At 42.2% G+C, this 26,456-nt stretch overlaps 2 protein-coding genes across 3 annotated transcripts in view; one reads left to right on the top strand and one right to left on the bottom strand.

Moving 5' to 3' along the window:
- The window catches only part of LOC119653631 (protein KTI12 homolog), an 8,881-nt gene extending 5,272 nt beyond the window's left edge, over positions 1-3,609 (top strand). The window contains exons 4-5 of the mRNA XM_038058407.1: positions 2,031-2,371; positions 3,278-3,609. Coding sequence (XP_037914335.1) covers positions 2,031-2,371; positions 3,278-3,556 — 620 coding nt within the window. The 3' untranslated portion in view covers positions 3,557-3,609. The remainder of the gene's footprint in view (positions 1-2,030; positions 2,372-3,277) is intronic.
- Positions 3,463-26,456, bottom strand: LOC119653628 (carnosine N-methyltransferase). Of its 2 annotated transcripts, none has more exons than XM_038058401.1 (7): positions 26,129-26,456; positions 14,670-14,925; positions 14,395-14,540; positions 14,193-14,333; positions 13,908-14,070; positions 13,733-13,827; positions 3,463-3,954 (listed from the first exon to the last, which is right to left on the bottom strand). In XM_038058401.1, exons 1-7 carry the CDS (start codon positions 26,203-26,205, stop codon positions 3,678-3,680), a joined length of 1,155 nt encoding a protein of 384 aa, XP_037914329.1. In that variant the 5' UTR covers positions 26,206-26,456; the 3' UTR covers positions 3,463-3,677. The 2 variants fall into 2 exon arrangements, with proteins under 2 accessions (XP_037914329.1, XP_037914330.1); XM_038058402.1 differs by having other exon boundaries at positions 14,395-14,513; positions 26,129-26,451.

Here is a 26,456-nt window from a genome sequence, read left to right as displayed (position 1 = left end):
GTTTGCTGTCTCACCGGGTCATGGACTTTGGCCAAATAGCCCTCGATGTGGAAAAATAGGCAAGTAGAGTTGGATAAGATAAATACCAACAAAACCAAGGTTCTTAGTCGGACGGGTCAACGTACTATCGCTATCCACATTGATGGGCGAAGCATCGAAAACGTCGATAAATTTGTATACCTAGGAAGCGTGGTTTCTGCGGACGGTGACAGATTAGGTGGATAGGCTGCACTTTAAGGAGAAGCGACAATTGCATTGTGCCCCAAGGGCACTTGGCGCAGAACAGTAAAGGAGAACTGCGATCGCTTCAGGAAGTTGTGGGGATAGCTGAAGCGTATTTCAGTTAACCGCGAGCGATGGCGCGTAGGTCTGGCTGACGCACTATACCCCACCAAGGGGTGAATAGGAGCCATATATATTTTGTCAACAGTTTTCTGCCATATGTATATAAAATCAATCCCATGCACCGATAAGCTAAAGTACAAAATGCATGAAAAAGTAGTATGCCACTCTGCGGCCGTTACCAATACACGACGCAAAACATTCCCTCCATATTATGGTCCATTGAAGCCACCACTTGAAACACACTTCAATTGCCAATCCTTTTGTGGCTTTGTTCCACCCAAATTTTTCAGATGAGCACTGAACACTGAATTATTGTTTTTCATTTGTAAATAAATAGATGAAATAAGTCAAATTGTTTCTTTGAGTTGCCTTCATTTTTCATTTTTGCTTTCTTACATTGTAGTAACTTAAGGGATATATCATTGAAGTTAACCCGTTTTTTATTTTGCCATCAACATTGGTTTGTATATAATCAAATGCCGAAATGTTTCACCATTTCAACGCTTTAAATACCCAATTCTCAAGGAAGCATTTTCATGCAAAAATAATTTCTTCATTACGTTTGTTGAAAATATAAGCGCGACTAAACTCCTCACTATGTGCATGCGATTTTTTGCTTGCCACTCATTGCTCTCTTGTACATATTTGACGCTTCTTCTATTGACGTCACTTTATTCGCCACTACACTATGTTTTCAGGTTTAGGTCTAAGGGGATTAGAGTGGTGAGCAAGCCATCGAAAACAAATAAAGGGATATATGGGACTGTACATAGTGGAGCAAAGCGTTATGTCATGCTATCGTCGTCCGTTCGCTTTTCCCGTTCCATTATGTTTTGAGCCTAAGTAAGTAGTAGTAGTCAATCACTACAGGCTGCCATACCACGTCAAGATGGTGTCCTTTTTGGGAGCCTATGATGCTTGCACAACACTTGACTATAGAGGACTTTTAAATTTTTTGCAGGCGCAGGATTGCGTTTAAATGTCTGAAGTACCTTACCTGGTTTGACATGAAAATCCTAGGGGATTTAACGTGAGTACCTGCCGTGAAGGCATAATCCCACGGTCCTCTTCGGACACGGATTGATTTTGTGACCACAATCAGAGCCCTGCCATGCAAGCACAGCGGTCCTGGTTTATACTGAGTGCAGGCTCAGGATTCATACCAGTGGATGCGAGGCCTATCTAACACCTCTGCCGCAACTAAGGAGTACGGCACCCGAGTTGTACAGCGCAACTCCACGCTCGAGCTCCGAGGAGCTCTGCCCGCGATGTAGGCATAACTACAACCACCATGAAACTCCCACTAGGGGGCCAACCGCAAATAACCATGGTACCGGATAACCTCCGGTGAGGCTTCGTGGCAGAGCCACTTCAGATGAGTCCCTTGCAGACTCGCGTCTGATCGCCCTCCTCAAGTACGTGGGGACGGAACACCTGGTTTGACAGTAGGATTATGGCATTGGTGCTGGTATATTCGTTATAATCTTAAGACTGATCGTCGGTTGACCGTGTTTACAAGGAAATATATGCCAAATAAGGATGGACTTTTTTCAATTGCTCAGTGCATTTTAAATTAAAAGCGAAAAAAAAAAAAAACATTTTTTTTCTTCTTCTATTTTGCTTGATACTGAAGCACGGCTAATAATGTTTGGAATGAAAGTAATAAATTCCTATTTTAATTTCAGGATATCGTTACCAACTGTATTGCGCCACTAAGTCTATAAGTGGCAATCAATGCACTGTATTTTGTGCAATACAAAAGGAAAAAGGATGGGAATTCAATTGCCAGCGTACCCGTGTCGAGGAAAAAGACGAGAAAGGTGACTTACATTTGGACAATTCTGATGTTCCCTATACAAGAGAAATATACGATGCATTGTGTATGCGATATGAAGAACCACATGGGAACAATCGATGGGATAGCCCCCTTTTTGTAGTATTCCCAGGCGATGAACTAGATGTGAAAGGAATTTACGGTGCATTATATGAGAGTAAGCCGCTGCCGCCTAATAAATCAACAGAAAACGTAAGTTGTGAAGAGGGGGTTGTAATATACTACTAATAACTAGACTAGCAAATTACCGCGGTAAAGATTCGTATTATTCATATCGAACCACACGAATTACTGTAAGGAATTTATGAAGTTCTGCAGATATATACATATGTTCGAGTATATCGCTTTCAAAGCATCCAAAATACTTTAAAATGCAGACATTGCGCAGGAATGCAGATCTTATTCTCTAAACGCAAATGGAAATAAAATGAAGCAAATTATCTCGAATATCTATTTGTACAATATTCCAAAAAATAAATTAATAGTTTATTCATCACTATTTCTTGTGTAACTTATTTCTTTAGTTGGGCTTAATCCGATGTACATATTTATATCTAAAACTATGATACGATTTCGATAATCGAGAAATGAGTTCTTCAAATATACACGGAGGCAAATACCATGAATTATGAGTGTGCTGAGCGATTTGGAGAGAATTGAAATTCCAAAGTTATTATATATCAAATGTTAACATTCGGGTGCTGCCCCCATGTTGGCTTCATTCAAGGTAGTGACGTTTTTTGCTGTTGATTTGTGAAAATGCGTTTTTGGTATATCAGACTTTGGATTTTCCATTCTCCTCCGTGATGCAGGTGGAGCAGTAACGAAGCATTCAATAACATCCTTGAACACATTTTTCGCAACATTATTTCTTTAGGCCAATATAAATCCTTACTTTCTACATATTTTATTGTATTAGTCTTCACATGTTACAAACTAACATCAACTTAAAATAACGATGGTCACATAATTCAAATGAAATCAAGTAAATCGATGCTCTTTGTTTCTCCTGTTTTCTATCATGAACTAAATTTTGTGTTTCTCACTTCAAATCATAACATTCTAATCATTTTTTCTATCTTCTTCCTTCAATTGCAGCCTCCACTAAGTGATACCAACTATTTATATGAGTTGGATAAAATAACGCAAAAAATAGTTAGCGATATAACTTCAGCTAGGAAAATAGGTATTATGGGATCAGTCCCTGTGCAAGGAACAGCCGTCAAAGTAGATGTCCCCGATCAAATGAATGCTGCACAGTTGAATCGTTTAAGACGACAATTCCTTACGTATAGTAAAATGCATTCAACTAGTACCACTTTAGACAAGGTGCCGCAATTGTTTGTACAATATTTAAATTCGAATTTCAATAAGTAATTGAAAATAAAGAAAATACAATTACAAAAGAATTGTAAGAAAAGTTAAAATTGTAATAAATGAAAAAAAAAGTTAACTAAAAATGAAACTAATAAAAAAGCTGATCAGTCAAATGAAAATTTCAATTGTCTTCTTCGATGTGAATTCCATTATTTATTACTAAAGGTTTTCGGCACACGCAGAATATACTAAGATATTCACTTTGTTGCATCGACCTAGGATTTTGAGCGTACTGCGTCCGTACGCCGGTCTCGCATTTTAGTAGCTCGAAACCGACAGCTTTGATTATCGCAACTAGATCTTCACAAGTTGGTTCAATACTCAGTTCGTCCTGCACGTCGCTATAGTGATAGAGTAGAGGTCCAAGGTTTACCCAAATAGCACCAGGTTTCAGTATTCTATAAAATAAGGAAACATTTTAAATGGCTGCAACCTTAATTTTAATTTTTTTCAAGTATTTAATTAGAGATGAGATTTTTAATCATATTTTCTCATCTGTTCATTATTAAATGCGAATCATTAATTCATTAAATAAATACAATGAATATCACCCTCTTTCAACGGGTTTTGAAAGAAGTTGGAAGGGTTCATTGGTGGTCTGGCTTTGGTAGTGAAAGATTCTCTTAGTTGATGTTGCGGCTGAAGTGTTCATTTATACGCAAAAGCTATTATCCTTTATATCATATATATCCTATAATTGAGATACAAGTGCGATAATGTTATGATCTTCATCTTTTTGGATAACTTGGTTATAGTAGTCATTCCAAAAAAGATGGTGGATGATGTGATGAAGATAGAAAGTTTACAGTTACAATTGGCAAAGCAGGAAGCAGTTTCAAAATGTATAAACGGCTGCACAAGCATTCTAACGGGACGAACTGGACGTACTTGTCCGTATAACGAAAATTTGGTAGATCACCGAGAGAAAAAAGGGATCTCTTCTAAACGAATACACGTCGGAGCACAGTAAGGGTCATTCAGACAATGGTAACAAAGGTGGAATTAATCGGGACAGGCTCGGCGAAGGTCTCAAGAAATGAAATGAAAGTGAAAAATACTAGAGCGTCTACTTCAGTAGACGTAGCAGGGCGGACTCCGATTATGTCGACCAAGGGATCTTCAGACATAGAAGACATTAGGATGCAAGCAAACTAGTTCGAACAGTACAAATCAGTGTCTACAGCTTAAATATTAGCACTTTCGCTGGTAAGATGGAGAAACTTGAAAAACTCTCGAAAGAGTTGCAATAAACCTGGCTGAGCGATGTTTTTTTTGGGGTAGGGTAGGTTACGCGCAGAGTGTTGGACTTCCGCAATGGTACGTCGTCGGACTATCAACTTAACACCTCCCAACAGAGAGCAACCTGGAACTGTTTGTCACATTACTTCGGGCTAGCGATGTGATGGTCATCGTCCACAACTCCATTGTAAAACACACAACTCGGAGATCCCAATCTCTTTCTAATCTTGTACAGGTAAGACTAAAAACCTCCATGCCCACTTAAAAACAGGGTAAGAAAATAGTCAGTCTCTCCATGCTTCCGATTCAGCCGAGCACCTAAGTTGCCAATGGTACGAGCAACCACTTTCCTTGCGCTTGAATATGACTTTATGCTCCTTTGTAAGGAGGACAAGGGGGATCACCTCCGCGTTCACAGCCACGGGCGGTTCAGAGACAGTGCGGTACGCTGACGCCACCCGCAAAGCTTCCAGTTTCTATACTTGCGCGAGACGCATACGATATACCTCCTTGCCAAGAACATCAACCCATACCTCTGCGCCATAGAGCAGGACAGACTGTGTTGAAGAAGACGCGCCCTGCTAGACGTAGGGCCCGTAATATTTGCCATTAGCCCATTTAAGGCTGCAACTCCAGCTGTAACTTTGTTCGCCGCTGCTTTGATTTGCCCAAAAAAGTTCATCTTTGAGTCAAGAGTCAACCCGCTTGTTTATCGATTCGTCGATCGATATGGGACGCAGGGTGGGCATCCTCTTTTTAAGGCGGTGTGGTGTTAGAAGTGCAATAGAGAACGTATACGCTGTAAAAATGGCCAAAAACTCCTGTACTTTGGTAGCCCATGCATTCAATATGACACTAGCCTTGATATTTCGAGCGATTTAATTACCGATTAATGAAACTCACTATCATTTCAGCTGATTGCATTCAGTTCTTTACCGCCTATTCGCCACAGTCATTTCGACCTGATGCCGAGAAAGATGCCTCCTGAAAAATATTCGACACAAAGACCTGTAACGTGCCTGTCCACAACTATATCCTCGTCGTTGTTGATCTCAACGGTTAAGTCGACGAAAAGGCAGGCGGCAACAGATGGTGAGATGATCCTTGTTCGTTAAAAGCTCCTTTCACTTCCTACTTTAAATAGTGGAAACAGCAAGACGCAAATTGACTATCTTCTAATAAAAGAGTCATTTTCTCATCGTAACTGACAGCAAAGGCGTTCTCTACTAGACCATCGCATTTAACATCAGCCATTCATTCCTGTTCTGCGAATCAAATTACCGTTAAAACAAGACAAAGAACGCCCTGGCCTTCCGCGAGTTAAATATTGCCGATTTCCCAAGCAGCCGATTAAAAAGATCTTTACGATAAACTGGACACAGGACGGCGAGCGATCCTAACAAAAAATTCAAAGGGCATCATAATCAAAACGATTCTGGCGCTGTAAGAGTTCATCACATTGCACCCCTCTTTGTTCTTGTGATGGTCCAGTCAAACCGTTAGAAAGTGTCGTCCGCACGTGCTCGAAGAAGGCGATCAGACCCAAGTCTGCAAAGGACTGAAGCGCCTTCTGCCACGAAGCCTCACCGGAAGTTATCTGGTACCATGGGAACTTGAACGCCCGGTTATTTGCGGTTGGTTCAGGAGATTCATGCTGATGGTGTCCATATCGCGCCCAGAGCTCCTCGTAGACCCGCGCTGTACAATTAGTTAGGTGTTGTATAGGCCACGCATTCACTGGCACGAATGCTGCGCAGGCAATTAGTATAAACCAGTACCGCAGTGGTCGCTAGGGCGGGGTTCTGATTGTGGCCAAAGAGCACCCTGGAATTATGCCTACACGGCAGGTGCTCAAGTTAACCCCCCGGACCTTCATGTTTTTGTCATAATCACGATCACGATGAGCCGACCCCGCTTGTGAACGGGACAAAGTTTGAAGAATGGATAGTGTTTGATTGTTTCTGAAATGTGCCAAAATTCGAGAGGCCTCAAAACCTCTTTTTCCTCCAACTAAAGCGAGAATTCCGTGAATCGGAACACAGACCCTGCCAAAAGGTCAATTGGCAGTTGTTTTCTGAATATACGTTACAAGAGGCGTGCTGATATCAGCCTTGAAAAAGACCATCATTTGATTGTTACTTATGTTCGCTTGCTTGTCGTTACAGCGTCTGCTCGTAAGGGAACAAATCATCAGGTCTCCAAATTCAATACAGCCCCTTAATCAAAGGGTCAAAAACAACCAAAAAGTTAACTGTCGCAACATTCTTCAAGCTGTGGTACTCTCGAGAGTGTAACAACACGTTAGTGATGTGTATTGGAGGTATCAACAAGGCTCCCTCCCATAGTCGCTTAGGCAATCGCTCCATCAGGAGTGGGACCGATTTATTTTTTTAATGAGCATTTAATGGTCCGGAATACTCAGTGGTTAGAGTGCTAGGCTGTTGTAGCGAAAGGTCACGGTTCGAATTTAACTGATGGCAAGCGGATTTGTATCATGACTGGATGTCGGATGTTAGTCGCCTCAGCTGTGAATAAATCAAATTATTGTAATAATCATAGGCGAGCGCAATGCTCTACATTGCCTCCTACCGTTTCAGTCTTGAATACAGTGCTCTAACAAACTTCAAGGCTCAGATATGTATATTTGCGCGCAAACGACTATTATTAATAAACATTTTTAGAAAAATATGTGTCTGTGTTTTCTTTTTTTCGTACTCTGTAACAGTGCCAAAATAACTATAATTAAAAATATAAACATTTTTTTTCCATGAAAGGGTTGTTGTACTAGCAAAACAGATAGATATTTTTGCCAATAGAAAGTTTTCATCATCATCAACGGCACATCAACCGGTATCCGGTCTAGGCCTGCCTTAGCAAGGAACTCCAGACACCCCAGTTTTGCGTTGAGGTCCACCAATTCGATATCCCTAAAAGCTGTCTGGCGTCCTGACCTACGCCATCGCTCCATCTTAGGCAGGGTCTGCCTCGTCTTCTTTTTCTACCATAGATATTGCCCTTATAGACTTTCCGCACTGGATTATCCTCATTCATACGGATTAAGTGACCCGCCCACCGCAACCAGCTGAGCCGCATTTTATCCATAACCAGGCGATAATGATATCGCTCATAGATTTCGTCGTTATGTAGGCTACGGAATCATCCATCCTCATGTAGGGGGCCAAAAATTTTTCGGAGGATTCTTGTCTCGAACGCGGCCAAGAGTTCGCAATTTTTCTTGCTACGAACCCAAGTTACCGAGGAATACATGAGGACTGGTAAGATCATTGCCTTGTACAGTAAGAACTTTGACCCTATGGTGAGATGTTTCGAGCGAAACAGTTTTTATATGCTGAAATAGGCTCTGTTGGCTGCCAACAACCGAGCGCGGATTTCATCATCGTAGCTGTTATCAGTTGTGATTCTCAACGGCCCCAAAGTTATAGTCTCCTATCTTTATTGTTTTCGTTTGACCAGTGCAATTCGATGTTGTTCGTTCTTTGGTTATTGGTGTTGACGATGCCACTATGTACTTTGTCTTGCATTCATTAATGTGCATCCCGAGATCTTGCGCCGTCTGTTCGATCTGGATGAAGGCAGTTTGTACGTCTCGGGCCGTTCTTTCCATGATGTCAATATCGTCAGCACAGGCCAGCAGTTGGATGGATTTAAACAGGATCGCACCCCTTGCATTTACCTCAGCATCACGGATCACTTTCTCCAGGGTCAGGTTAAAGAGAACGCATGACGCATGTTGAATGGTCTCGAGAGTGATCCTGGTGCTTTTATCTGGCCTCGCACATTGGCTATGGGCAGCATAGTCAGTCTTATTAATTTCGTCGGGATATCGAATTCTCTCATGGCCGTGTACAGTTTTACCCTGGCTATGCTATGCTTTAAAGTCGATGAAAAGATGGTGCAACTGATGTCCATATTCCAATAGTTTTTCCATTCTTTGTCGCAGAGAGAAAATCTGATCTGTTGCTGATTTGCCCGGAGTGAAGCCTCTTTGGTATGAGCCAATGATGTTCTGGGCGTATGGGGCTACCCGGCCTAGCAAGACAGAGGAAAATATCTTATAGATGGTACTCAGCAACGTGATATCTCTATAATTGCTGCACTGCATGATATCCCTCTTTTCATGTATGAGACAGATAATGCCTCGTTGCCAGTCGTCAGGCATTGATTCGCTGTCCCATACTTTGAGCATCAGTTGATGAACCGCTTGGTGTAATTGGTTGCCTCCATATTTAACCAATTCGGCTGTAATTCCACCGGCTCTTGACGACTTATGGTCTTTAAGCCAATGAATTGCACGGATTGTTTTTTCTATGCTTGGTGATGGCAGTATTTGTCCGTCACCTTCAGTTGGCTGGACCTCCAACTCGCCGATATTTTGGTTATTGAGCAGTTCATCAAAATATTCAACTCATCGTTCCAATATGCCCATTCTGTCTGGCAGGATGAGCATCGTGGTGTATAAGGCTTCATCCTGCTGACTTATTACATCTGCAAAATAGACAGTTATTTCTACTGTTTGATAAAGTCGTCTGTCATAATTAAAACTTTCATTATTTTCTGCGATATTAGGTCCACAATATCATTTTCATATTATGTTAAAGTGAAATTTCATCTATAACACAGCCATAAAAATTTGATTTTTCTAATCTATTTTCATTGCCGTGTAAAGCAAATAGATCTTGACCTCTTATAGATATGAAAAAGGATCAAACATTACGACGTAATCTCCTTTATAGAATCGAATTATAAGCTTCAGTTGAAATCCAATCCATAAGAACCAGAATTAATAAAATGCTGGGTCATTATAAACAACCGACAATGTTTACTATCAATAATTGAAAGCGAACAACGCTAAATAATATTCCCAACAAATTGTGCATATGAAATAGCAAAGATGATTTCACTCAGAATTGATGTAAGCAATATGTTATTCTGCAAAATTATGAATTTTATAGTGGGTAAAGTTCAGATGAGTCGTAAACCAGAGTTTATCAGAAAAATTTCACACATTACCAGCAGAAATCGCCTCTATGTATTTTTAGAAATATCAATAGTGTTTGGATTGAATTATTTAGCGATAAGTAGGAAAGTACCATATTGAATGTGATAAGGGTTTAAATAGACAAAACTTGCTAATGTAGGACAGGGATTTTCAAAGGTAGTTATGGGTCAACATAGCAATGTCGTTCAAAATGGTGACACTAATGTTGATTTTATCTGTATAACATTCAAGTTAAGATTGGACGTGCTGTAATGCATGCAGCGTATATGTTCTAATGAGGATTATATGCAGATTTGTGTAGTCATTGTTTTCGCAGCTTGTCAACAATTGGAAGGAAATACAGTGAGCGCAATTTCTATATACGCACCCCATATATTGCTCGTTGTGGCTATATAGAAGCCTTGAGAAATATAAAGTTTATATGATAGTAAATGTATCTTTATTTAGGTTTAGAATAACAAAAAAATAACAAAATAAATCTTCATCTTTTAAATTAACAAAAATTAAATTTTTTATTGCGCAATTTGTATATACGCACTTACACTTTAAGCCTATTGTTTCATTTCAACGCGTATTGACTAGTTACTAATATTTTGTTTTGCCCCCATTATAACTTATGATTTCAGAAATTCGATTTGGCGTTGAGGCTATTAAATTTTTAAAGTATTTTCTTCGATTTAGTCCCAGCATTCTAAAATTTTGTTCTTTAACTCAAGTAAGGAGGTAAATTGGCGTTCATTCGCATAGACTTTCCTTGCAAGTATCCCCCATATATTCTCCATGGGGCTAAGATCAGGACTTCAATGTGATCACTGTAAAATTTTTATTTGTTCGTCATTTAAAAATGATATCGTGTATGCAGAAGCGTGTAACGTGGCGTTGTCAAACGCATCAAAATGGCTTCCAAAAGCTCAGTATAAATTACTGAGTTCAGTTTGGCTGGTACGATTCCCTGTAGAAGGTTACCGAGAAAAGAAAATGCCCCCCAAACCATAACACTGCCACCTCCAAAGTTGCGACTCATTCGAGGAGCTTCATTTTTTGGATTGTACCAAAATGCGCTAAATCCAGCTGGGCCGTAAAGGTTGAATTTCTTCTCATCCAAAAAAATTACTGCCTTCCATTCTTCTCCCATTTCATCCACGATCTAGCCAATTTGAGACGAGCCTTATTATCTTCTTCTTTTTCTTCAGCCTTTGTCCCGTTCACAAGCGGGGTCGGCTCGTCGTGATCGGCTTCGCCATTTGGCTCTATCAAATGCTTGATCTGGGTGCAATCTCGAGGTTTTTAAATCCCCATCTAGTGTATCAAGCCACCGTTGTTTAGGTCTGCCTTTTGGTCGTTTACCATCGACTTCGATCTTCAGACCAACCTTGGCAAATGAATTCTCGTTGGCACGAATTGCATGATCAGACGCCTTTCTCGCAACTTTTCCACGATCGGTGCAACCCCATAACGATCGCGGATATCCTCATTTCGGATGTGATCTAAACGTGTCACGGCACTAGTCCAACGCAACATCTTCGCCCCCATTACAGCAAGACGCCGTTCATTGTCTTTTATAGTCGACCAACACTCAGAACCATAGAGAGCGACAGGACAGACGACATTGCGGTAAATTTTAGATTTGAGACGTTCGTTGATACGTCGATCACAAAGAACACCAGTTGTGGAACGCCACTTCATCCAGGTTGTGTTAATGCGTGAAGCAATTTCTTATCGTAGTTCTCCATTGGCTGATAGCGTTGACCCGAGGTATTTAAATCGCTCAGTTCTTGGCAGATCACTGCCGCTGACAGTGATTGTGCCTGTTTCATGGGGATCGGTCATCAAAAATTCAGTTTTGTTTAGATTCAATCTGAGAGCGTGTTGCATCAGGCGATCATTCCATTTTTGAACAAGTTGCTCGAGATCATTTTTGCTATCAGATGCTAGGAAAACATCATCTGTATAAAGCAGTGTGTAGGGCGCTGGACGTTGGATATCCCGTGTGACGGTGTCCATAACAAGAACAAAGAGAAATGGTGAGATGAGCCTTATTATGTCGGTGTTAAATGAGGCTTTTTATATTTAATGCTGTTATCAGCATGGAAAATCTGTTGCACCCGTCTCTTCTTAATAGGAAGAAGTAATTTCGACATGATCTGGAACGAACCAAAGTTTATTTCTAGTAGCTTCCTCCTTAATCAGGGCGATTTCCCTTTTCCCGATTTCGTGGATACTTGTTTGTATCGTATTTTCCCTTTAATCTAAAGAAATTCCTCACAACTCCGTCGGATCTACCAATTTCCCTCAACATCGCTCTTATTGTGCAGCTCAAATTTTCCATTCTGGAAAGTTGGCCTTTTTCTTCTTCGGTTAACACTTTTCCACGAGGCATCGCTATAACCTAAGTTAAAAAAGTTAATGATGAGCAGTGTTTTACGTACACTACACTACACAATTTCATGTTACAACTTTTAATTACAAAAAAAACTTTTCAAAAGTAATTTTATAGACGTTTCAACTATCTGCGTTTATAGAAATTTTGCACTTGCAAATGATTGCTTTCCACCAGAGACAAAATATCATACAACGAATTCTCAGGAAACCAAGGAACCAAGGAACTATCTATCACTTGCTGAACATAAAACGGAACTAGTGCTAATCAGCAAAAGAAGGAAAGACACGATCGTGAAAATCAAAGTTGGTGAAAAAACAACTTACTCCCAAGAGTCGCTTAAATATTTGAGAGTAATGATTGACAAAAGACTCAACTTTAAAAAACACATTGAGTGCGCTGCAACCAAAGCATCTTCCATCGCTGTAACGATCTCGAGGATACTACCGAACATTGTTGGACCAAGACAAAGTCGACGTCGTCTTATTTCAAGGGTAGTTAGTTCCGTGCTACTGTACGCAGCTCCAGTTTGGGAACCGTTCTGGAAAACAAATCAAACTGCGGAAAACTAGGAATGACGTATCGACTAATTGCACTCCGGGTAAGCAGTGCTTATCGAACAACATCAGGAAAAGTAGCATATGTACTGGTAGGGACAATCCCCATAAACATCTTGGCGGATGAAAGTCGGCGTCTCTAGGACAAAATGTATGCCATCGAGGAGTCTATTGAACTTCGACGGCAACTAGCACGGCGGGAATCCATCGCAAAATGGCAAAAAAAGAGATGGAACGGGGCACAAACTAGCCGTTGGACCTACCGTATCATTCCACACATTCGAAGGTGGATTGAAAGGAGCCACGGGGAACTAAACTACGAGCTAACACAGTTTTTAAGTGAATATGGAGGTTATCGGGCTTATCTACATCGGTTTGGATACGACGAGTCACCATGCTGCCCAAGATGTGGTAACGTGGTTGAGAATGCAGAGCATGTTGTATTTGAGGGCTGGAGGCGATCGCAGATAGGCGCTTAACACCTGGAAATATAGTAGAGTTTATGTTGGAATCAACGGAGGCTTGGAATCAAGTGGTAATTGAGCTGAAAATGATTCATCAACAGCTGAGGCATGAAGAACTGCGAAGAAGGCAAGAAAGGGAGCGAACAATAATGCGCCGCAGTTAAGAACCGATCCAGCCCTGCGATGCAATACTTATAGCAGTCCCGTGGGGAGAGTGGAAGAAGAAGGAGGTGGTTTTAGTGAGTAGAAGTCTCACATAACTGTATGGCAGGAGCCAGCAGTAGGTTTTGAACCTTTCCACCTTCCAACGATGAAAAAAAAGAGACAGATAGACATTGCATATAGAAATTGCGCTCACTGTATCTTTGAATAATGGGAAATAAATGAAGGATTTCTGTTCACTCCTTTATCCAAGATTCAACCATTTATAATATTGCGCCTAAGCTGCTATTACCATATGTATATTTTGCATAAAAATAAGAAGAAAGGACTTCGGAACTAGTTAGAAAATCTTACCTGTAAATTGTCTCAATGAATTCAATTACGTTATTCGCACAGTCAATGAAGAAGCAAGTGGCGATACCATCCCAGCTATCAGGCTCGGTATAAACCTACAACATTTAGGTGAGAATTTCATGTAAATACCTCATTGTCATAACACAATTCATTAATATTTATAAACAAAACGTACAAGTAAAAAATCTCCAGCAACCATTGATAGGGGACCTTTCGGAGGCGCTTCTACTGGACTCACATCTGGAAACGTAATCGGTGCTATCTGATCACTACGGCAAACATTATTTACATATTGATGAATCCATGGATAAATTGTGTATTGATTCTCGATCTCACATCTGGAGAAAAACAGAAAATTTAATATTGTTAATGCTCGTATATTCAACACTATTCTGCCTGAATAATTTCACTTTTTACCTTAAAAGATTATTAAATGTATTAGAGCAAGGAAAGTACGTACTTGTTCAGAACAAAATTTGAGGCGATTAACATGAAAAATGAGAATTCATTGCCTTCACAACAATATCCTCGATAAGCTAGTTCATAAGCCATTCGACCGAGACCGGCACCAGGTACTAAAATTTTGATTTTTGATAAATCACTGCAATTCGAAAAGAAATCGTTCACTACCCTTGCACCCAAAAACAACAGTTTAAACTTACTATTCTTCAGGTTTGTAGAAGTCCATGATTGCATCAATAATTGGCTGATAACATTGTCGTCGCTCCTCCTCGCCGTCGGAACTCCAGTCTCTAGCGAATTGTTTCAACGTTATCTGGACCTTTAATGATTTAAATGGATCAACCCTCTATAAAAAATCCATCTTTTTATTACACTCGCAACAATCTACTTCATTCTCGGTATTCTAATGATACCTCCGTCACCACTACTACCACCAATATTACATTTAACGGTTCACATTTCGTTTTGTACTTACACTTTCTAAATCTTGCTGGCGAATTTTCGTTACTTCATCTGCGCCGACGATTTCTTGTCGTATCGACGTTTCCCCGGAATTCAAGAAAAGCTGATCTGAATCTTTGATCATTTTAGATATTATACGATAATTACATTCGATGCAATCTCGTAGTTTATTCAAGTGATTTCGATATGGTAGGAGCATGTCTTGGTGTTCATTTGGTAACGTATTTAGGTATGATTCAGTCTTGTTTACTCTCAGCATCGAGTAGGTGCTGAAATATTAATGAGGAAATTGTAGTAAAGAACACGTGCAAGACTAGAATTAAGAATGAGAAACATAGATGCTCTGGAATCGATTTGAATATGTTATAAAGAAATGGAGTTTAGGATATCAGCGGAAATTTCCACTCTTCTTGCGAATTATATTTTTGTACGAAACAATCTTATATGGCTTCGACCAATTTAAGCGGAAAATACCATTCCCTCAATAGCGCCTGGAAACAAGTAACATTCATACGAATGGAATAGATGATGACGAGACCAACGTAGTCTGAATACCTGAAGGACATTTAAATCTAACAAAGAATAATATATTGGATTGAAAATTTAGATGTAATTGAATAGTTGCCAATGTTAAGTTTACGTCCGCGTATCATTAAATCTACTGTGATAGTGTGTCTCTCCATAAGGAGTTGAGAGCCTAGTCGCGTATTCCTTGCTTGATATGATATCCACAACATGGAACTCTGAATTGCTTCAAGGTACAGAATCACTCTCCAGATACAAACTAGGTATTTGGTTACGATTACTGGTTTGCATACTTTATTTTTTGTAGCGGGTCAATATGAATGAGACTGTTTCAATAAAGATGATAATTATTATTATAGGGGCTGCTGATATATTGGAGCGCTGTGAATGCTGTGGGATTGGCGATAAATTGACATGTCTATTTCATATGATTATACCTTTTTATGTTGTTGTTACATAAATTCCATTTTAAAGTCGTTTGAGGAAAGCTGTATTATTGCCTCTGCCCTGGTAAGAAACCGTAAAGCCGTCATCGCCTGCCTGTATTATTGGTTGTTCTAAAGGAAGGGATTCCCTCCTCCCTGTTATAGTCAACGAGGCAATATAGACATTTTCGGGCCTTGGTCTTCAGTATGCTACTCCCCCAAACATCCCAATAATTTGGCCACCTCCTCCAATTCTTAAGTCCGAGCAGTGATGCACTCTCTGTCCAATGCTTTTCGGATTTTGTCTGTTGGTTCGAAAGAAAACTATTCGACCATGGTTTCCCATGGAGGTTAGCTGGAGTACTGCCCAAAAGTCAATAAAACCGGCCCCCCTGAATCTAAACGAGAATGCGAATGATAAGGAAAGCATAAAAAAAATGATTACGTTTCAGCCAATCATTAATGAATACAACAATAGCCTTAAGAACTATGCGAAGCTGTAACATACTGCAGCCAAACGTTATCAGGTGGAGGTTCAGCACCCAATTAAAAGAAACCGAGTTTGGGAAAGTAAAGAAATCGAGCAGAGGCGCTTCCATATTTAATGACCAGTAGATGTTGAGGTGGTCAAAGGGTAGTATAGGTCCCGGGACGAAACGTGGATTGGTACCCACGATGGAGCATAAAACCTGGGAAATGCCTGCTGAACCAACACCAACAGATCTACTACCAAACCCTATCTCCACCTCCACGTGGTAACCGCTGGGAGCCCTTTCTTAACGAAAAGCTGCAGACGGAGCAGGATGAAGGCGAGTCTCCCGGGACAAATTGTACCAACTGGTCCTCCAGGTTGGGGGTTGGGTAGGGCTGACAACCCTACACGGAAAACAACTTGTTACGAAGCCACAACAGGAGCCTCGGACAGGACGGATTTTAAAACGACAGACCCGGCAACGACAACGGAATAACGATTTGCGCATTTTCTCATGGAACGTGCGCTCCCTGTACAGAGATGAAGCTGATGAGCAGCTAGCCGATACCCTGTCCCAATATAGGGCTGATATAACAGCGTTGCAAGAGATGCGATGGACAGGGACCGGTTTTCTGGAGAAGAGCCACTACACCATATATTATAGCGGTCATCCAGTAAACCATGTGCTCGGAGTAGGTTTCTTAGTCAGCCAAAAAATGAAACCTGCTGTTATCGGCTTTGAAAACATAAGCGAACGGCTATGCACTCTGCGCTTGCGAGGCAAGTTTAGAAATATAAGCCTCACAAACGTTCACGCCCCTACAGAGGAGACTGCAGAGTCGGAGAAGGATACCTTCTACGAGGCAGTAGAACGAACCCTCGAAGCCTGTCCCAGATATGATATCAAAATCATACTTGGAGATTTTAACAGCCAAGTAGGGAAGGAGCCAGTATTCAGGCGATACGTTGGCTCCCATAGCTTACACGAAAAAACAAATGATAACGGGCTGCGGACTGTTCAATTAGCAGGGTCACACGAAATGGTTGTTGGAAGTACCTGGTTTGCGCGAAAAGCGGTCCACAAACATACGTGGGCCTCTCCAGACGGGACCACTTTCAACCAAATTGACCATGTCTTGATCGACCATCGCCACCTCTCAGCCTTGATGAATGTCAGAACATATAGGGGGGCCAATATAGACTCGGATCACTATCTCGTTGGCATGGTGCTCCGAGCTCGAATAACAATACCACCTAGAATCCCCTCTGACAATCAGGTGAGAGTTAACACTGAAGCCATTCACAGCACAGCTCGCCGCAACACTTACAAGAGGGAAATGGATGCCGCAATTACCGCAGTCAACAGAGGACTTGGAGATGAAACATCAACAAATGATCTTCACAATCACCTGAAGAACGTTATCATGGATACGGCCACAAACATACTTGGCCCCAGCCGCAAAAGGAACGGCTGGTTTGACGATGAATGTAAGCTAGCAACGGAACGGAAGAATGCCGCATACCGAGTAATGTTGCATTCTCGAAGAACGCGGGCACGCCCAGAGACTTATCATGAACTCCGTCGAGCGGAGAAGCGACTTCACAGACGGAAAAAGGAAGCCTGGGAGAACCAACAAGTCTGTGAACTAGAAAAGTACAGGGAGCAACCGCACCAGGCGCGCAAGTTTTACCAACAAGTAAGCAGGATGAAGCCTTATACACCTCGATGCTCATCCTGCCGAGACAAAGAGGGAAATCTGATTTCCGACAGAATGGCCATATTAGAGCGATGGGTTGAGTACTTTGATGAGCTACTGAACAACCAGAACATCGGCGAGTTGGAGGTCCCGCCAACTGAAGACGACGGACAAACACTGACACCACCAACTTTAGAAGAAACAGTCCGTGCAATTTATCGGCTAAAAAATCATAAGTCGCCAGGAGCCGATGGAATTACGGCCGAATTGGTTAAATATGGAGGCGACCAGTTACACCAAGTGGTTTATCAACTTGTGCTCAAGGTATGGGACAGCGAATCAATGCCTGACGATTGGCAACGAGGCATTATCTGTCTCATACATAAAAAGGGAGATATCACACAGTGCAGCAATTATAGAGGTGTCACGTTGCTGAGTACCATCTATAAGATATTCTCCACTATCTTGCTAGGCCGGATAGCCCCATACGCCCAGAACATCATTGGCCCATACCAAAGAGGCTTCACTCCAGGCAAATCAGCAATAGATCAGATTTTCTCTCTGCGGCAAGCGATGAAAAAACTGTTGAAATATGGACAACAGTTGCACCATCTCTTCATCGACTTTAAGGCGCCTATGATAGCATAGCCAGGGTAAAACTGTACACGGCCATGAGAGAATTCGGTATCCCGACGAAATTAATAAGACTGGCTAGGCTGACCCTGACCAATGTGCGAGGTCAGATAAAAGCAGTAGGATCCCTCTCAAGACCATTCGACATCAACAACGGTCTACGACAAGGGGATGCGCTATCATGCGTCCTCTTTAACCTGGCCCTGGAGAAAATGATCCGTGATGCTGAGTGATCCACCCAACTACTGGCCTATGCTGACGATATCGACATCATGGGAAGAACCACCCGAGACGTACAAACTGCCTTCATCCAGATCGAGCAGGCGGCGCGAGATCTTGGGCTGCACATCAATGAAGGCAAGACAAAATATATAGTGGCAACGTCAGCACCGAAGACCAATCAACCAACAACATCAAACCGCACTGGTCAAACACAAATACGAAGAAGAATAAGGATAGGAGAATACAACTTTGAGACCGTTGACAATTTCTCCTATCTAGGGTCGAAAATCACAACCGATAACAACCACGATGATGAAATCCGCGCACGGTTGTTGTCAGCCAACAGAGCCTATTTCAGCTTACAGACTGTTCCGCTCGAAACGTCTCACCATAGGGTCAAAGCTCTTACTGTACAAGACAATGATCTTGCCAGTCCTCATGTATTCCTCGGAAACTTGGGTTCTTAGCAAGAAAAATTGCGAATTCTTGGCCGCGTTCGAGACAAGAATCCTCCGAAGAATTTTTGGCAACCTACATGAGGATGGACGATTCTGTAGCCTACACAATGACGAAATCTATGAGCGATACCATGACCGTCCGGTTGTGGATAAAATCCGGCTCAATAGGTTACGGTGGGCGGGTCACTTAATCCGTATGGATGATCCAACGCGGAAAGTCTATAAGGGCAATATCTATGGTAGAAAAAGAAGACGAGGCAGACCCTGCCTAAGATGGAGCGATGGCGTAGGTCAGGACGCCAGACAGCTGTTAGGGATATCGAATTGGTGGACCTCGGCGCAAAACCGGGATGTCTGGAGTTCCTTATTAAGGCAGGCCTAGACCGGATACCGGTTGTTGCGCCGTTGATGTTGATGATGTTGAGGTAGAGAAGGAACCCCATAGCTCGTGCCTAATCGATATTTGCGACAGAAAGAGCATGGGATGGCACTTGTGTTCAATGTGCGCCCTTGAAATCATATTTTTTTCGATTTTCAACTTCACCTCATCTTCATTTTCAGGAACTTTTCGCGATCCCAACGCACCATTACTATTGTAAGACATGTGAAGTTTAATACATTACGTGAGAGGGTCTGAAAGAATCATATTCCCTAGCCCGACTAACACAACTCTCGTGATTGCCAGTGGTCAAATCTTATGGTTATTTTGGCATCTTCAACTTCAACGACGTCCCTTATGGCAACCTCTACAATCAAAGCAAAGCACACGTTGGCCAAGAGTCACTTACCGCTAGCGTTGGTAGACGGTCACTCATCTAGCGCCATACTAAGTGATGCTAATGGAAGAAGGGTCGCGTTGGCATTAGAAACGGTATGGTTATGATTTTCTGCTCTTCAGAGGTCAACTTAGATCCAGTCGACATTGCTAATGGGAAATTAGAAGACATAAAAATTGACGTCAGTGGTTGAGGATTTGGAAGTCGCCTTCAGTCGTGTGCCAAATAAAATGAATATAACATAGCGGTGGAATGATAATCTACGTGAACTTAAAAAAAAATTATAGGTGTTCAAAATTTCCTACAAGCATAAATACTGGCACCCATTAGGGACTGTTTCACGATACATTAGGATTGTTTTAATTAGATTTCTGTCCGAAAGTATCAAAAAATGGGAGGACTGCTGGATAGGATAAGAAAAGATAGAACTAACCGGTGCAGGAAATTCGGTGAATGACGCTATATTAGCAAGGATTCCGGAGCTCATCGAAACTGGATGCTATGCAGAGAGGAAAGTGTAGACCGGAATAGAAGAGAGGCATTCACGTAGATATGAGATTCATACAAATTAATCTCAATAATTTTTTATTAGAAGGAAACTATCTTATGAATTTGTTCAAAAAGAATTTGGATATTATGTGTATGTAAGAGTCAGCTAATAGTTTCTTGATACCAGTGTTTTATTGAATGGGATAAGTACTCCATAAGTGCTGACGCTTAAGTGCGAATTTGCCGATGTGTTGTACATGAGAGATAAGCCACGCTGTTAGGCACCTGCATCTTAACCCAAAAAAATTAACCTGTTCGACGTCATAAACTCATCGATAATATGCTATCGCCTCTTAAAGATTGGTCTTACTTATTGTTCTTGAGCCGTCTGTCTTGTTGTGAGTCATAGCGCAACGGATTTCCTCGAGGAGAGTGACGTCAAGAATGCCAAGCTGAGCAAGGAACACAGCAACCAAATTTGGCGACATGATGATGTTAAAAACTGAACTGAAATCAAGCATCAGAAAACTTTTGGGCCAATTCTACGAAAGTCATTGGGAGTCACTTGATCTTTCCTCTAGAAAATTGTCCCCCAACGTAACAACATTGCAGCACTTACGACAGAGAGTTGTTAACAATCTCCGAGTATCGTATACTTATAATTTGTCGTAGAGGCTCAACATCTTTTCATTGTAATTATCTCTCCTCGCTAGCAGCCATAACTAGAAGTTTAGAAGAATTAGCAATTAGCTCTCCAACCTTACTGAAGCAATCAACGAGAAAATGATCCAGCGTCAGTTCGTTCGACCAAATATGTCAAAACAAGTAACAGAAGCGGTACGGTTCTGTCACGCTTGTCAAAAAAGCAAAAGTTGTCAATGGCATGAGCTCTTAAAAGCATCCATCATGTGCCATAAAACATATGGAAGCTTGGATGTACTGGTAGTACAGTTAGACGGAGGAATCGAGTACAATGGACCACTAGGATCTGAGTGCGAGAAAAACGCGTCTGAAGTTTTCGGTATGTTTACACCATGTTTATATATTTTTCTATCGAACAGTTCCGCCTGTAGTCACAAACAATTAGATTTTGGCGTTAATGTTCTCCAACTGCATCGGGCAGCATTACATCCACAAACGGAATCGGGCATATTCCGTTAGACGGGGGAATCGAGTACAATGAACCCTGCTTGTGAACGAGACAAAGGCTGATGAAAAAGAAGAAGGACAATAGAGTTTGAGTGTTCACAGCACCCACCTCATACACAACCAAATACACGATGTGTGGTACTCATGAGAAAACACGGCGGAAAGCATCCATATTGCATACCGAAATTTAGAGAAGTTGTTTCACTTGCATGCCACACAAACCCATCTAGCATGACAGGTATATCTAAACAGTTTTGCATCTCACGCAGCACAATCTTTGACTGAATCTGCATAAAACAGAGTTTTTGACGATCGACCCTAATGGAACAGGCACTACCACTATCAGCGATAGCGAGCTACCGAGAACTTAGAAATTTAAGTATCTCAAATCACTGCTCGCAGCCAACGGTGAACTGTGCTATGAAATTGCTTCACGCTCCAGAGTAACTTAGATGAAGTGGATTTCCACAACGGGCGTTTTTTGTGATCAGCGTTTCTCGACTTCAGCTGGACTGACTGGATCTAGAGGAGCCCCACTACTGAACACCGCCAAAGCTATAGAAGATGTTTTTACAGTGCGCGAGGATGGGAACCAAACCGCAAACATCGGTTTTTGAAACTCGAACTACGAAACTTTCTTCACTATTGCTTCAATTGTCAAACCGAGATCAGAGATTTCCACGCTTTTTTGATTGGTAGAAATCATGAGGATTGGACTCGGGCTAAGACGTATTAATGGTCCATCGATTGCATCTCCACGAATTTGCCATGTCTTCGCCTACTTGAACACTTGAACAATCAAGCAGCATCCGAAAGGACTCTACAGAACACTTTCCATGCAGTATATTGACAGTATGGGCAGAAAAGCTGATATTCCAGTAGCAAAAAAGGAGCCACTGTTGCCATCATTCGTTGTTAATGGCTTAGTTATCGAGAAATTGTCCGTTTAGAAGGGGTAAGTATAAGTACAGCTTCAACATACCCATGAAAGCGAAAGCGACCAACCAAGTCTCCGGTCGAACTATAAGGGTTAACGCAAAATTGTGCAGAGAATAGGCCGGATTGTTGTTCGAAAATTAATGGAGAAATGCAGAGCAATTTTTAAGAAACTCAAAGAAAAAAAAAATTAGAGACTACTGGGGAAGCGTCGAAGTGCGGAAGCTGGTATAAAATCATATCCCACAAAAAGGTCAAAATTCATCAGGGGCGTACAAAACATTCACCGCAGCTGACTGGGAAAAAATAGGATTTGAAGGAAAATGAATGAAAAATAATTTCAAAATGTTTGCTATTAGAAAAGAAAACTAGCTAGTGAAAAAGTATAAAAGAATGGAAGTACTTGGTTTGCGCAGGAAGCGGTCCGCAAACATATGTAGGCCTCTCCAGACGGGACCACTTTCAACTAAATTGACCATGTGTTGATCGAACGCCGGCACTTCTCAGCGTTGATGAATGTAAGAACATATAGGGGGGCCAATATAGACTCGGATCACTATCTCGTTGGCATAGCGCTCCGAGCTCGAATTACGACACCACCTACAATTCCCTCTGACAATCAGGTGAGAGTCGCATACCGAGTAATGTTGCATTCTCAAAGAACGCGGGCACGTGCAGAGACTTAGCACGAACTCCATCGAGCGGAGAAGCAGCTTCACCCACGGAAAAAGGAAGCCTGGGAGAACCAACAAGTCTGTGAATTAGAAAAGTACAAAGAGCAACCGCACCAGGCGCGGAGATTTTACCAACTATCTGAATCTGATTTTCGACAGAATGGGCATATTGGAGCGATAGGTTGAATATTTTGATGAACTGCTCAACAACCAAAATATCGGCCAGTTGGAGGTTCCGTCAACTGAAGACGACATACCAATGCCGCCACCACCAAGCATAGAAGAAACAGTTTATGCAAGTCACCGGCTTAAAAACCATGTCGCCAGAACCAATTACACCAAGCGGTTCATCAACTGATGCTCAAAGTATGGGACAGCGGTTCAATACCTGACGACTGACAACGGGGCATTATCTGTCTCATGCATAAAAAGGGGGATATCACGTAGTGCAGCAAATATAGAAGTATCACGTTGCTGACTACCATCTAAAAGATATTCTCCTCTATCTTGCTAGGCCGAATAGTCCCATATGCCCAGAATATCATTGGCCCATACCAAAAAGGCTTCACTTCAGGCAAATCAGCAACAGATCAGACTTTCTCTGCCGCAAGCGATGGAAAAACTGTTAGAATATTGATGGCCATATTCTAACAGTTTTTCCACCATCTTTTCATTGACTTTAAAGCCGGCTATGATAGCATAGTCAGGGTAAAACTGTACACGGCCATGAGTGAATACGGTATCCCAACAAAATTGATAAGACTGACTAAGCTGACCCTGACCTCACCATTCAACATCAACAACGGTCTAAGACAAGGGGATGTCGTATCATGCGTCCTCTTTAACCTGGCCCCGAAGAAAGTGATTCGCGATGCCAATGGGAATGCGAGAGGCACCATCCTCTTCAAGTCCATCCAACTATTGGCCTACGCTGACGATATTGACATCATGAGAAGAACAACCCGAGATGTGCAGTCTACCTTCATCCAGATCGAGCAGGCGGCGCGAGATCTTAGGCTGCACATTAATAAAGACAAGACGAAGTACATGGCGGCAACGTCAGCGCCAAAACCAAAAGAACAAACAAAATCGAATCGCACTGGTCAAACGAAAAGGATGAAGATAGGAGTCTACAACTTTGAGACCGTTGAAAATTTCTCCTCTCCTCGACCCTAGGGTCGAAAATCACAACCGATAACAGCTACGATGATGAAATCCGCGCACGGTTGTTGTCAGCCAACAGAGCCTATTCCAACTTAGAAAAACTGTTTCGCTCGAAATGTCTTATCATAGGGCCAAAGCTCTTACTGTACAAGACTATGATCTTACCAGTCCTTATGTATTCCTTAGAGACGGGTTCTTAGCAAAAAACGGCGAACTCCTGGTCGCCTTCGAGAGAAGAATTTTCCGAAGAATTCTTGGCCCCCTACATGAGGATGCACGATTTCGTAGCCTACATAACGACGAAATCTATGAGCGATACCACGATCGTCTGGTTGTCGATAAAATCCGGCTCAACAAGTTGCGGTGGGCGAGTCACTTAATCCGTATGGATGAGGATGATCCACCCCGAAAAATCAATAAGGGCAAAAGAAGACGAGGCAGACCCTGCCTGAGATGGAGCAATGGCGTAGGTCAGGACGCCAGACAGCTTTTGGAGATATCGAATTGGTGCACCTCGGCGCAAAACCGGAGTGCCTGGAGTTCTTCATTCAGGCAGGCCTAGACCGGATACCGGTAGTTGCGCCATTGATGATGAGCTCATTATTTGTAGTGTTGACAAACTTTTTTTGACTGTGATATTGGAACTAATTTGCTCGAAACACCTCAACGAGGCACATACCAACGATTCCATCTCCGACAGGAAGCCATTGCCAATATAAACTAGAGTGTATGCTAGAATGTAGGCCTGCACTACAGGTATATTATTGAATTACATCAGCCAATTCACAGCGGTACCTTTGTTTGCACGTTGAGGTCACTATATTTACAGACGCGGGCCAACTACCCTGGAAACTAACGTAGGGGGCAGAAGCCTACGTGATTAAATATCGGGAAAGACGTTGATTCTGTGAAATAACTTTAACACGTTTGCAGGACGTGCGGGTATGTTTCTCCTAACCATTTTTCGCCCAACTCCGTTTGGATAAAAACTAACCCAAGCCTGACACAATCAGCATTAAATGAACGAGCAATTGGCCTCGGAATGCGCTGATTGGCATGATAGCCTGAACAATCTGCAAAATGAAAATGATAGAGTTGCTATCAACTGAAATTGTGGAATTGAAGATGCCGCAATGCACATTGGACTGATTTATTTACATTCGGGTTTCCTCGACGGCACGGCGGCGTGGGAGAGATTATTTTATGTCAACATTCGCTCATAAATATTCCGTGCAAAGGCGTTAGCACGTGTAGCGTTTTCGATGTGCTTTGGGGCTATTGGCCCGGAATGGATATCTTCCGACACGCACCGGCCGCCGGACGGTAATAGATAAAAACACATTTCGATAACGTCTCCCGCCCGCCCCGCTTCCTTGCCGGAGAATCGTGTGATTATTAATACTTTTCCCGGTTATCAGTCTGAATGCTTGTAGCAATGATAACGAAATTGATTTCACTTGTCCCCTTGAAGTAATCCAAATTGAAAGTGAATGTGAGGCACGAGCATATGGGAATCTCGCTCTGAACAGTTGCCCGGTCGTAACTCTAATTGGAGTGGGTTAGAAGCGCCGGGTTTCTCCGATCTCATGAGAAATGACATCTGAAAATTCACACGTTTAGCGAGCATTCTTGGGGAGGAGCGACGTGGAGAGATAAGCGGTCCCGCGCTAACAGTTGTTCTCACCCACGATCGAGAAGCAGCGAATTGATTTATGTAGTTGCTAGGCCGTTCCCAGTTGCTTCCTGCTTTCGTTCCCTGGAATTAGAAGATCTGATCGACTTCTCCGTTGTGTTCCTCAACCAAACGGAATCTCCATGCAATCCAACTTAGCAACAAACAATTTCCACTCACTCGTAATGCTTGAAGGCGGCAAGAACCTGCAAGAAACTCTTGCGCTCCTCCTCCGCGTGGTCGTCCGGGTTCATCATGACGTGATGATATTTTCCTTTGTTTGTCGCGAAAATCACTCGCAATTCACTTTCATTCAATCGAAGGCTTTAGCGCGATCCCGAGCAAAATCGCACTTACGAAACCAACTGCAACTCGCGGCGCGAAGGAGCATGAACGGGTCCAGGAAGAAACCGAGCACCTCAGAGAAAAAGTCACGACTAGACCCGACGCAGACTGGCTGCTAATCGCCTGTGGTTCTTGAGTCTGGCTTGCAGCGAGCGTACGCGTG

Source organism: Hermetia illucens, chromosome 4, assembly GCF_905115235.1.
Source record: "Hermetia illucens chromosome 4, iHerIll2.2.curated.20191125, whole genome shotgun sequence".
Taxonomy (NCBI): Eukaryota; Metazoa; Arthropoda; class Insecta; order Diptera; family Stratiomyidae; genus Hermetia; species Hermetia illucens.
The sequence above is the reverse complement of the archived record's forward strand: the minus strand, read 5'-3'. Positions and strand labels throughout refer to the sequence as shown.

Bases quoted from the DNA above. Each gene is read 5' to 3' on its own strand.
- LOC119653628 (XM_038058401.1), bottom strand. From the start codon at position 26,205: ATGATGAACCCGGACGACCACGCGGAGGAGGAGCGCAAGAGTTTCTTG. The intron at 14,926-26,128 runs GTGAGTGGAAAT...TTAATATTTCAG, and splicing joins GCCGCCTTCAAGCATTACGA to CACCTACTCGATGCTGAGAG. The intron at 14,334-14,394 runs GTAAGTTTAAAC...TTCGAATTGCAG, and splicing joins TTCTACAAACCTGAAGAATA to TGATTTATCAAAAATCAAAA.